Here is a 13,664-nt window from a genome sequence, read left to right on the forward strand (position 1 = left end):
TACCAAAACCTTGCCATGCAAACCCAACACATAGCTGAAGGGATCCCTTGCAGGGATGCGCTGAAGGAGGGACAGTGAATTCGACTGATGTCATGTGTAAACCATGTGGAAGTGTTACACACTGCACATGGGTAAAAGTGTCTAGCTGCGTGATAGCTGAGCTTCCAGCAGAGCAGTGCCATGTGCTAGCTGTTGGACCATGCTTAACTCCTTGTAAACATGAGATTGCTGTACGATTAAATATAACTTTAATTCATCAAATGGACAGAAAAATGTGGTGAATTTCAGCAATTCAGCATTGGCATAAAGGAAATATTTTGCCTACGGCTCTTGCTTGAGCACATCCAAAGCCATCCCTGGGCGTAGCTGAGCAGAGCTCCAGGGGATTGATTGCAGTTTGGTAGCCTTTGAGAACATGGGAAAATCTTGCATGACGGGGAAATTCTCTGCAATGCCAAAGAGTTTCGGATCTGCCCAGGCTGTTCAGTTCCTAACAAAATAATTACGTAGTGACATGAATTGGAAGATTACCTCATGCCCCGGAGCCTCTTTTATGATTTTCACTGGCTGGGAATGAGACAATGCTCTGGGCTTTATCAAGGCAGCCAGGGAGGCTGTAGCTCCCTAACACTGCTTCAGAAGGTAAATGCTTTCTGAGTTGCACAAAGGAGAAGTGACTGTGATTTAAATCTCCCTCCTCCCCAACTGCTTTCCCCTCTGCATCATGGCTGTATCTGGCTCAGACCTGATGATAGGTCTCCTAGGCCTGGGAACATGGAAGAAACTCAGTATTTCTACCTTAAGATTTCTGTCTTTTGCATGCTAGTTCTCAAAATAGGTGGAGGCAAGCAGGCACTGCCCTGTTGAGAAAGCTGCAGAGTACTTGCCCTGTTATGTGAAAGGTTGCTTTGAGAGCTGCTAGATGCTGCGCAGGGCAATGTGTAGCAGTCCCCTTCGGCGCTCTGCCCTTGCAGTGCCTGTGTACTGGTGTGTTTGCATTGGCGTGGGTAAAGATGGAAATAGAAACCTCGTGGTGTGGGCTATGGCAAGAATATCAGATTTGTGCTTGTTGTCTCCCAACATACTGAAGTCACTGCTATAGCCCTTGCTATAATTAGCTGTGTTGGATAGATTAAAGCTAGTGTAGCAATACTTAACATGTGCATATCCACTGAGATGCATGTGGTAAATAAAACTAAGTTCCTGTTCCTTGTTAATAACCAATTATCAGCAGTAACAATTTTTTTTTCTTTCTGGTGACACAGTGTCATGGGTTGTGGTTGTACAAAGCCCAGCTTTAGCACAGCCTTATTTCACAGGGGCAACTAGAGTAGGATTAGGCTTTTAGTATACAACTAAGAGAAATTTCAGGAGGTGGCTTTATACCACTCTCTATTGTTGCTAGTTACCCTACATCCAGCCTCCTTTACCAGTGAAATGTCATACCTTAAAAAAATTCTTCCTGGTTAACAGTCACTCTGGCTGTCCTGAGTTAAGAAGACATAAGTTTCCTTTAGCTAAAATAATGTCTCTTCTGGTGCAATTGTTTGGGTATGGAGTTGTTTGGGTAGATGTTGGGAATAAATATATCAGCAAGTGGAGAGGGGTTTACATTGCCTGCAAATCAGGCACTTTGCAGGACTGTGTGATTCCTCTCCTGTAGCTGGCGGTTGTCCTGTAGCTTTGTGTGCCGAGCAGTGGGGCAGGGTGCCCTCCCCTCTGGCTGCTGAGAAATGAAGTGTGTTTTTTGCCTGAGACTCTTGCCTGGAAAACCTCAAAGACCAGTGGGGTTGCTCAGAGTCGACTGCATGGGCTGCTTCTCAAGTGAAGAGGAGAGAGGGATGATAGGAAAAAAAATTGTGGCTTTAACGGTAGCATAAACATGTTGTGGAAAGAACTGTGTTGCTTAGGGCCTGATGCCACCCATCCCTGTTAGCTTTTGAATACCAGAATGAAATACTGGAGTGTGCTACCCACAAACTTCATTTGTGGGATGTGAGTCATTTGGTTTAACCCAGGTTGTACTTTGAATAGATGGTACAGGCTGGACGGGATTTTTCCTTCAGTGCTCTGGCAGCAGCCAGGACAACCTATCTTCAGTCCATCAAGACTTCCTTCTGTTTGCCACTGTCAAAGGAAATAATTCTTTGACTTTTTAAATTAACATTTATTGGAGTTCAAAGGTCAAGTGATTGCTTCATCTTGGAATGCTTTTATGTCCAGGATCAAGAAGGACATAAATTAAATAAATTAATTTGATTTTTTTTTACTTACTCCATGAAACAAATGAGTAAAAGATAAGGTATAAACCCGTTGCTTTTTAGGAGATATGAAAAGATCTAACTGAATAGAATCAGCAAGAGAAAATATGAGTCAATATGAGTAAGCAGCGTGCCCTGGCAGCCAAGAGGGCAAACTGCATCCTGGGGAGCATCAGACACAGCATAACCAGCCGGTGAAGAGAGGTGATTGTCCTGCTGTATTCAGTGCTGGTGCAGCCTCACCTTGAGTGTTGTGTGCCGTTCTGGGCCCCACCATTTAAGAAGGATGTGAAGGTCCTTCAGTGCATCCAGAGGAGGGCACCAAAACTGGTGGAAAGGTTGGAAAGAATGTCCTGTGAGGAGCGGCTGAGGACTTTGGGTTTGTCTAGTTTGTAGAGACGGAGGCTGAGGGGCGACCTCATTGCTCTCTACAGCTTCCTGAGGAGGGGAAGTGGAGAGGAAAGTGCTGAGCTCTTCTCCCTGGTATGCAGTGACAGGATGCACGGGAATGGTTGAAAGCTGCACCAGAGGAGGTTTAGACTGCATATTATGAAGCATTTCTTTACTAAGAAGATGGTCAAACACAAGGCCAGGTTTCCTGGAGAGATGGTTGATGCCCCAAGCCTGTCAGTGTTTAAGAGGCATTTAGACAATGCCCTTAATAACATGCTCTAACTTTTGGTCAGCCCTGAAATGGTCAGGCAGTTGGACTAGATGATTGTTGTAGGTCCCTTCCAACTGAAATAGTCTATTCTATTCTGTTCTGTTCTAAAATACAAGATGTGGCACTAATGGCTCCATGATGGAATGATATCCAGGAGCTTAACAGCGCATTTATTTGGATTCCAAAAATATTTGAGGCTGCATTATCTAAAATAGTTAAAACAATAAGTTACATTAACCCACATACATTAATATGTTGATTACTTATTCCCATGGTGATGTCATGCAGTGAGGATGGTTAATTCTGGGTGCTCCTTTGCTTAAGGGTGGTAAAGCCTGTGCGTGGTTTTGAAAATTTTAGCCTTTATCTGAGCTGTAGAACCAATGGAGAATAAAAATTCAGGTGGAGTAGAGAACTGAATAGATTGTAAAGGTGTTTCATTCTATGTGAACGTAAAGAAAAACGTTCACATGGAGAACATGGACATCAGCCCCCACCAAACATAGAAGTAATGTTGCTGTAGTCTGGAGTTCATACTTTTGCAGCCCTGCAAAAGGTATCGCACATTTTCCATCAACCATATAATGGAGGAAAGGGTGGAATGAATGTATCTGGTGAAGAGGAAGGAGGCTGAGAGCCAATGCCCAGTGAAAAAGCAGCTTTAGGTTGTCGTAGAGGGAATGGCTTGGCATAGACCTACTGCCACGCTGCTGGTTTGGTTTCATAGCAGCGAAACCACCAGGTAGGAGGTTACTGCTAGAGGGAATGGCCAGGACTAAGGCAGTTTTTTTCTGTTTTGCCTTTCTCTAATAACGTGTAGTTTAAAGTCTTTTCCTTTTTTTATTCCTTCTTAAAAAGTTGTTAATCTTGATAAAAATGACTACAAGTAGTCGCCTACTAAACTGCAGAAGAGATTAATACAAAATATCCTGGGTTTCTCTTACATATGAAGGAGGTGCAGAATCAACTTCTTTGCAGAAGCAGAGGGATGCTTTGGTGTTAGGGCAGTGATACCCAAGAGGGCAGCACTGCCAAACCATACACTCCTTGTTTAGGTAGCTCCCAGCTGGGACACCGCTGGCACCCTCGGACCATTATTTAAGTGGAGCACTGCATTTCAGTTTTCCTGGGCTGTTCTGCTCTGGCTGGTTCTTTTAGCAGATTTGGGATGGTAGTGATTGCTAGCGAGTTGCTGAATCTGGTGTGGGGATCATGTCTCTGACTGGGATACTGGGGTTCCCCCCTGCTGGTGTGCCTCTGGGCTTGTGGCAATGGGTCTGTGATGGCCCAAGTGCTCCCCTGGCATGGGGCTGGGTGTTACTGGGGTTCCCCCACCTGCCATCCTTCCTTCATGCTCCTTCATGTGTCTATGGAGATGAGCTGCTTATCCCATAGCCTAGTGTGGCTGACAGTGGCCTTGACAGGACTTGGGAGGAATAAATGAGGTGCATGAGATGTTGAATGAAATGTAAACACAGTATGTCAATACTGACTAACGCAGCAGTTGCTCCAGGCTGTATATTTTTTAGTCTCATGTCCAGACGGTGTTTGGCAGCCATCAACTGGCCGATAAGCGTCTGCATGCTGGCCAGCTGGTCGCAGGCACTGCATGTGCGTTGGCTGGACGGTCTGTGTGCCCTCAGCTCCAGAGTAGCCACATCAAGGGAATTTGGTTGTCCAGTGGGTATTACAGGCAGTGTGGGAATGGGGAAGAAGCACTGCTCTTCTAATTAACCTGATAATGTTGATGTTTTGGTAAGTTTTTATATGGTTTCTGACAGTGTGATATTTCTTCTTTTTTATTCAGATTCCTTTGGGACTCTTGTTCTTCCAGCAGTAAGTATTTCTTTCCTTTCCTCCTTCCTCGGAAAATGTAACTTTTCATCAGTTGGTGTTGATGAGATGATGTATTTTGTATGTGATCTTAGCTATTTTCACATCCTCAGATGAGTGTATTTACTGACCAATAACCCAAGGAGTTTTCAGATCAAGTGCTCTGCAGCTTGTTACAAGTAATTACAGGTTTTGGGAGCTGATTTCCAGCATCAGCACAAGCTATCATAAAACTTGAACACAGAACTTTGCTTTGTGGTTTTTTTGACTGGCTGATACCTACATGTCTATTTCAGACACACCATGAGGGCTAATTAGAGCTGAAAGAATTATGCAAAGCAATAATTGAGAAATATTAAAATAAAAATTTATTTATACAAAGTCTTCTTAAGGATTTGGAAATCCATGTTCAGTGCATATACATAATAAGCTAACTAGTCAACGAAAATGTATAGTATCGAATTGTGTGTTGAGTATGAATCCTGAATTTATAATCCTGAGTGTTCATCTTGAGAACCTGATCTAAAGAATTATGTATTTAAGTAATGAAAAAAGTTTTACCAAAGCCTCTAGGTTTTTAAACATCTGTAAGTCTGAGTAGCCCTAAATCCAGTGGGTTTAAATTCTGATCTCAAATAACCTGTATATCTGATGAAGTAATCTGGAAATGTTTGATAAATGGATAATCAATGACAATGAGCAGCTCAATATTATGAAGACTATTAGGTTGAGATCCATCTGCACAAACTGTACATTAGCAAACATAGATAATTCAGTTTTAAAATACTAAATCAACAAGTTCCATAATATAATATATAATGTCCTTATTATTAATATATAAGCCATAATATATTAGGGCTCTAGAAGACGGGGAGGTCCAAGAGAGCTGGTCAATATTCAAGCACCACTTCCTCCAAGGTCAAGATTGGGGCATCCCTAAGAAATCAAGCAAAAGGAAGCATGAGACCTGCATGGATCAGCAAGGAGCTTCTTGAAAAGCTCAAAGGGAAGAAGCACGTTTACAGAATGTGGAAAAAGGGACTGGCCACTTGGGAGGAATATAGGAATGTTGTCAGAGTATGTAGGGATGCAATGAGGAGGGCTAAGGCCCCCTTGGAATTAAATAAGGCAAGGGATGTCAAGGACAACAAAAAGGGCTTTTTCAAATACATCAGAAGCAAAAGGAAGACTAGGGAAAATGTGGGTCCACTGCTGAATGAGATGGGTGCCCTGATGATAGAGGATGCAGAGAAGGCAGAATTACTGAATGCCTTCTTTGCTTCAGTCTTTACTGCTAAGGCTGGCCATCAGGAATCCCAGACCCTGGAAAGATTCTGTGAAGAAGGAACTACTGGAGAGAATCCAGTGGAGGGCTACAAGGATGATTAGGGGACTGGAGCATCTCTCACATGAGGAAAGGCTGAGAGAGCTGGGTCTGTTTAGCCTGGAGAAGGCTGAGAGGGGATCTCATCAGTACTTATAAATATCTAGAGGGTGGATGTCTAGAGGATGGGGCCAGACCCTTTTCAGTGGTGCCCAGTGACAGGACCAGGGGCAACGGGCACAAACTGGACACTGGACATTCCATCTGAATATGAGGAAAAACTTCTTCACTTTGAGGGTGACAGAGCACTGGAACAGGCTGCCCAGAGAGGTTGTGGAGTCTCCTTCTCTGGAGATATTCAAAACCTGCCTGGAGGCGATCCTGTGCAACCTGCTCTAGGTGATCCTGCTTTATTGGGGGGGTTGCACTAGATGATCTCCAGAGGTCCCTTCCAGCTCCTACCGGTCTGTGATAAACTGGCCAGGTCTTAAAGTGTTCAAGCACCTAAAACTAGGCAAGGTGAATTCCTCCCTCTCTCACCACTATCTGAAGTGTTGAAAACTGACTCATTTTTTAATAATAAGATGGTTTTTTTTATTCGTGTAGCACAGTAGACTTATGTTTTGCCCACAGTGAGTTGGCTGGTAGCAGAAGGTGGGTAATGAGTTTCTGGTTTCAGCCGTCATCTTTTCCAGAGGAAACAGTAGCTTCCTTCTCTGAGGTGCTTGTGATGGTGGCTGGTGTGGTCAGGAGAAGTACATGAGATGGCCTTTTTCTCTCTTATGTTAGGAGTGCCAAAATGGGGATAGTAATACCATTCACTTGGGGGATGTATTGACTAAGATAAAATATTTTCACAGCAAGTTCCTACTACCTACTATTAAAAGCTGCCTTGCTCATATTTGGGTTGAGAAACAACCCTTTAGAGAAGGATTTGGTAGGCTGAGGTAGTAGCTACCATTATTGTAGCAGTAACCTTCTGGAAGTGTTGTATTAGTGCCGTTTCTGTTAGCAGAGATGTGTGAACCAGAAGGTGGGTTTCTTTGCACCTCAGCTGTCCTAATACGCTTCTGTGGCAATGCAAACTTCATTGCCTCTGGCTTTTATATCACGAAAGGTACAACAGGCAGTTTTGTCACCATGTGGCAGGAAGCAAAGATTTTTTTTAAGTATAAAAAGTATAAAAATCAAGGGAGCAACCCATGCTAGCTATCGTTATTCATGATAGGAAAAAGATACAGAAAAATGTATGAGGTCTCTAAATGGCATTTACAGACTTTTAAAGAAGAAATCAAAGACAATCCTTGCAAGTATGTTAAAATAAAGCTGTAAGAGCACAATGCACTGCTATGATGAGACAAAACAAGCTTATTTCCGCCCCCCATATTGATTTCGAATGTTTATAATGCTTCCTGGACTTCTTGTAGGGAATCCTGTCTGCTTTTTAGGGAATACACCTCCTTTAATAACTGGTAATATTCATAAATGAATTAATTTTGAAGTAATATTTGACAGATGCAGTAACTAAGACTGTTCCTGCTATTTAATATATTCCAGAATACTTGGCATGGAAGTTGGAGAGTGTTGAAATATGTGAATCATATGTTCTTGGCAACGTGTATACAAAAACCTGCAGTTGAAGAAAATGCAGAATCTATTTCAGTGTTGTGCTTTGCCCCTAAAATTTAGTTATATAAGTCCAGATTTTGAAGGGGGAATCTCTTCTTCCTGTGTCATCATATGCCTGCTCATAGGTGAAAAAAAGAGTCTGTTTATTTTTCCCCTTCCTGATTTTTTTTTCCCTGGCTTGTTTTCAGAAACAGAAAGTCAACAGAGAGGGATGAAATTGTAGTTGATTCTTCTTTATAGGTAAACACACAGAGAAGGAAATATATTCGATATAGACACTTGCATCTATCTCATTTGTCACCTTGTGACATTTTTCCCTGTTTGTGAGTTTCCGTTACCTCACTGTGTGCTCTTAAAATGAGTTTTGACAGCACGACAGCCTTTCATTATAGAGCTTGGTAGGATACTTTTGAAGTGCTCTGCGTGGTGAGTTAACAGCTGTAATTTTCATTACCAGTGCAAGAGGAGTGCTTCATTTCCATATGCTATGCTGAAAAATGCAAGCCTGTCTGTTTTAGCTGTCTTGACTTCAGAGGTTTACTCCAGATTTACTGTTGTAACTGCAAACAGAAGCTTATGACTCTTTAAACTTTTTAGCAGGGCTACTTGTTGGAACCAGCTGTGTGTTGTGTTAAAACCCTTTTCCTTCTTCAAACAGACACTCTTAAGCAGACGGCAGTACAGAAGCCGGCATCTGGGTTGGGATGTCCCTGGGGTCATTCATTGTCTGTGTAGGCTCTGCTCAAGGTGAAATTCCCGAGTGCTGCAGCAGCTCTGCTTTGAGCCTTTTGACCCCTGTGGCTGGGTTTCCTCCCACCTAACTTTAGGAAATGAACCGCTGTGTCTGAATTACGAGCTCTAGATTTCCTCTGTCCACTGGAGAGACAGGGAGAGAGACCTGTGCATGGTTATTCTGATCTTATGTGGTCTAAATTTCCTTGCCAGTGATGTCTGTCTGTGTTTACTGCCAGCACTGAAGCAGCCTTCAATGTCTATCTGTGTTGGGTTTGCGTGGCAAGGTTTTGGTAGCGGGGGTGCTACAGGGGTGGCTTCTGTGAGAAGCTGCTAGAAGCTCCCCCTGTGTCTGATAGAGCCAATGCCAGCCGGCTCTAAGACGGACCCGCCGCTGGCCAAGGCCAAGCCAATCAGCGCCTCTGTGATAACATATTTAAGAAGAAGAAAAACACTTAGAGAGAGCGAGCTTTTGCAGCCAGAGAGAGGAGTGAGAAGATGTAAGAAACTCTGCAGACACCAAGGTCAGTGCAGAAGGAGGGGGAGGAGGTGCTCCAGGCGCCGGAGCAGAGATCCCCCTGCAGCCTGTGGTGAAGGCCATGGTGAGGCAGGCTGTCCCCCTGCAGCCCATGGAGGAAGGATGAGGGTGTGTAGCGATTCTACCTGCAGCCCATGGAGGACCCCACGCCGGAGCAGGTGGAGGCACCTGAAGGAGGCTGTGGCCCGTGGGAAGCCCACGCTGGAGCAAGTTCCTGGCCGGACCGGTGGACCCGTGCAGAGGGGAGCCCACGCCAGGGCAGGTTTGCTGGCAGGACTTGTGACCTCGTGGGGGACCCACGCTGGAGCAGTTTGCTCCTGAAGGTCTGCACCCGTGAGAGGGACTCCATGCTGGAGCAGGGGAACGATGAGAGGAGTCCTCCCCCTGAGGATGAAGAAGCAGCAGAAACACCGTGAGATGAACTGACCGTAACCCCCATTCCCCGTCCCCCTGTGCCGCTGAGGGGGGGGAAGGTTGAAGCCGGGAGTGAAGTTGAGCCCGGGAAGATGGGAGGGGTGGGGGGAAGTGTTTTAAGAGTTGATTTTATTTCTCATTCCTCTACTCTGTTTTGCCTAGTAATAAATCCGATGAATTCCCTCTCTAAGTTCGCTCTGTTTTGCTCGTGACGATAATTAGTGAGTGATCTCTCCCTGTCCTTATCTCGACCCACAAGCATTTCGTTATGCCTTTTCTCCCCTGTTTGGTGAATGAGGGGAGTGAGAAAGCGGCTCTGGTGGGCACCTGGCCTCCAGCCAGGGTCAACCCACCACACTATCCTAAATAAGTTAACCATATAAAATGTCTCTTTCTTCATTCCTTAAGATTTTGGAAAGAATAATTATTTTTCTTTCTAGATGACTTGCAATATGTGCTGTAATTATAAATCATTGAACTGAAATGAGACAAAATCAGTGAGGTTTCTATTGAAAAACAGTACCTCATCTCATGAGATCTTCCTTCTGGATTTGATTTTTCTACTCCATAGGACATGAAGCTAAAGCTTGTAAAAAGAAATGTAAGATTTTCTTACTGTCGTGCTCATCTTGCCTGCATATAACTTCTTCGGCTCTTTTATTTTTGGAAAATTCATTACCAAAAAGTGATGAAGTCAGAAAAAAATTAGCCCCCAAAATCAAACCCAAGAAATTTCTAAATAACTGTGAAAAGAAAAGAAAGCACAATGTGTGTGTGAGTCTATGAATGGTATATGAATACCTAGATACTTACATTGTTGAAAACCTGATCAGTACTGAAAATTAGATGCAAATATGTTGGAAAGTTGGTTCTTCTAACACATTTTCAGGTAATTCTTGAAATGACACTTTAAAGCCTTGAAATCCTCTTTCTCTTTTTGAGAATTTACATAAGTTGACAAGTTCAGGAATATGTCAGATCTTTATTTCAAATGTTTTTGGAATAATAATATCTTCAAGAATATTTTTTATAGTTAACAGAGAGTCATTATTTTCTTTTTAGCTGCCTTTGAACAGTGCTTCTGGGAATTATGAATTACTGGTGGAAGGCCATGCTGATGGCCGGCGCATCTTCTCTAACCGTACCAGCTTGATGTACGTGTCAAAGAGCATCTCTGTATTCATCCAGACTGATAAATCTATGTATAAACCGGGACAAGATGTGATGTTTCGGATTGTCACCGTCTACCCTGATCTCAAACCTTACAAAGCATCTCTGAATATATATATCCGAGTAAGTATCCACAGGAACCTAGTTATACATTGGAACTTCTTATATGTTCCAACTTTATGTGACAAATGAAGATCATAAGTATTGCTACCTAAATCTTGCTAGCAAGACCACTCGCATTTAACATGCAGCCTGATTTTTCTCCTAGGACCCTCGGAAGAAATTGATTCAGCAGTGGTTGATGGAGGAGGGTGATTTGGGCGTAGTTTCCAAAAAATTTCAGTTATCTATGAATCCTCCACTAGGGGACTGGTCCATAGAGGTGGAAGTGAACGTGAGTATTAACATTGCTGAATCACAGAGACGTTTCATTTCTCCTGATAGATGTGAATAAAATTGTGTTTACTTTGGTGAAGCAAAACCAGAAATAAGCGTGAACCATGAGAAGAGGAAATCTTTCCCTCACAGCAAACCCAAGATACTATGTAAACCTCACAAGATTTTCAGTAGCATATCCTTTTGTAAGGAAAGATATAAAAAGAAGCATACATATTTTATCCTAAGATCTGTATTTTGATTCTAAAATACAAATGTTATTTAAAAAAAGTGAGGGGTTTTAATATTAATATAAAGGAGAGATCTTATGGAGTACTGTTTTTTTAAAGTGAAATGCCCTTATGTTTATTTTGTAAATGAATATACAGAAATTCATTGTGCCCTGCTGTGCACAGGCAGGCACTGCCTCAAGGGGTGTGGAATCAAAGACTGTCATTTACAAACCTCTGCCTAGTTTTAGGGGTATTTCAGCAATTCACAATGACTGAGGAGTTACAGAGGAAAAAATAACTATGCAAAATAGAAAGGATGAATAGTAAAGTAGAACTATTGCATAACGACACTGGTATGATCTAGTTTACCCGTTGCTATTGGTAATAGTTCTGTCAGTCCAATCCTTTAAGCTGTACACTCATACACCGTGGAACATGTTGCAAAAACAGCTGGAGGTTTAGCTGTTCAAAACTCCGTGGGTCAGGTTTATTCAGCCTGCTTTAAATGCCTGTAATTTGGGAGCTGCGTTTCTGATTTGGCTTGCAGTGGCCGTTCAGAGACATTTAACAAGTACAAACGGGACTGCTTACTGTTGCCTAATAAAGGAGATGATGGGGTAGAAAGCAGAAAACCTCATGTGATCGTGTATTACCTGGGAGCAATATCTACCAGCGCCAGACAGCGCTTGACAAATTTCTATAGGCTGAGGTAGGTGAGGGTGGTGCTCAAGTGAGTGTCAGGACTGGATTTTTCAAACACGTTCCCATGTGGGTGTGGAGTTGTTACTATTGTCTTTAATGGGAAAAATGTTTTAAGTTGTTCCCGCCCTTGTCCCTGTGCTCTGCTGCTCCTTCCCATCCCTGAGCTGCTGTCCAATAGCTTCTCAGTCAAACGCTGAGGCAGCTGTGGTAAGGCTGAGATCTAAAGCGTGCCAGGGAAGTGACCCAAATTGAAAAGCATCTCAGTTTTTCTTTGCCTAGCCCAGACCAGCTCACTGATCTGGTTGACAGCACAGCCCCACTCACAGCTGCTTAGGTGCTTTCCAGGAGGGGGGAAAGTGTGGCTCAGACATGGGAACAAAGGATGGTGACAGTGCTGGGGTCCTTCAACAGCTCACTTGCCGGGCAAAAAAAGTGTTTGTGAAATTTTGCTTGGGCTTTCTGCAGTCGTCTTGAGTAATCCTTAAGTAAGGAGGACACTGCTGAAGGAACTGCAGCAGCTGTTTTCAGGATCTGAATATAAGTGCCACTCCCTCCTGAACCAAAACCAAAAACAAAAGGAAAAAGAAATTGCAAAATTGAAAGAAGAATGCATTAGATCCATGTAGGCTAATTAAACAGCTGCAAAAAAACAGACAAGTGAAGTGAAATGTTAGTAAACCATAGGAGACGATATTCTAAGTTTTAGCTGTCAAGTGTGTACAGCGTTAATGAGCATGGAAAACATAAGACACGGTGGGAATGTCTCTCAAGTTGTGAGTAACAGGGAGGAGACAAATAGGGAACATTTTGTTCAGTGTCTCTTTCAGTGTATAGCTAGAGGGCACTAGGTGAAGGAGGTAAAGAGCAATTCAGAACAATTAAACTAGCATAACTGAACTGTAGAGCACAGCACGGGTGGGTATTGTGAATACCGAAAACTCAGGCGGGATCAAAAAACGTCTGGACAAATTCACAGAAGTACAGTCCATTAAGAACTGTTAACTGGAAAGCCCTGAGGCTCAGGCTGGCACAGCGTCACTGCTGGCTACCCTGGATGATGCAGTTCTCTAGGTGTTGAACCTTGGCTGCTGCCAAAGACGGGACATTGGCCTTCATGTTAGATCTACCAGGGTGCACTCTTTCCTAGGCTGTCTTTATCGTATTTTAGTAAGAACATCTCATTTTCCCATTTTCACATTTTTAAAGCTTAGGGGTTTAGAACTGAGTGAGACACTGAATGCAGTGTTTGGGCTCTTAATAGAGCTCTAAATGCTTCAGCAGCAGGAAGAATATCCAGGGGCTGGGGTAATGCCCATCACTTCTCTATTCACCCATCTTTCTCTATTCACCATTGTTACAGAAGACAGTTCAAGGTGGAAAGTACTGCAGAATGCTTTTGGTACATTTAACAAAATGCTCTCTTGGGAAAAGGTAAACTTCGGCAGAACAGAAATGAGATTTTTTTTTAATTAACAGAAGAAACAGTTAATATTGAAGAAACACTGCATTTGGTAAGTGGATAAAGAGGGAACTAGGAGATAGGTATCAATATAAATGAAAGTCTGAACTCTTGCATATTTGTAGGAGATCTAAAGAACCCAAGGAAAACTTGATCGTTAGGAAACATATGAAAGAGTTTTTAAAGTTTGCTGGGAACGAAAGAAAATCCAGTGGTGGCAGAGCCCAGTAACATGAGGAAACAGTAATTATGTGGCAGAGATGGAAGCATTTAATAGGGGTCACAGTTCTGTGTGGTTAAGTGAATCTCAGCGTGGGGAGATTTGAGAAG

The 13,664-nt window shown here is 43.0% G+C and overlaps 1 protein-coding gene across 1 annotated transcript in view; it reads left to right on the top strand.

The window, feature by feature from the left end:
* The window catches only part of CD109 (CD109 molecule), a 90,541-nt gene that overhangs the window by 15,553 nt on the left and 61,324 nt on the right, over positions 1 to 13,664 (top strand). Inside the window, exons 3-5 of the mRNA XM_054821848.1 lie at positions 4,733 to 4,761; positions 10,458 to 10,688; positions 10,834 to 10,959. Coding sequence (XP_054677823.1) covers positions 4,733 to 4,761; positions 10,458 to 10,688; positions 10,834 to 10,959 — 386 coding nt within the window. The remainder of the gene's footprint in view (positions 1 to 4,732; positions 4,762 to 10,457; positions 10,689 to 10,833; positions 10,960 to 13,664) is intronic.

This window comes from Grus americana, chromosome 3 (assembly GCF_028858705.1).
Source record: "Grus americana isolate bGruAme1 chromosome 3, bGruAme1.mat, whole genome shotgun sequence".
NCBI classification, from domain to species: domain Eukaryota; kingdom Metazoa; phylum Chordata; class Aves; order Gruiformes; family Gruidae; genus Grus; species Grus americana.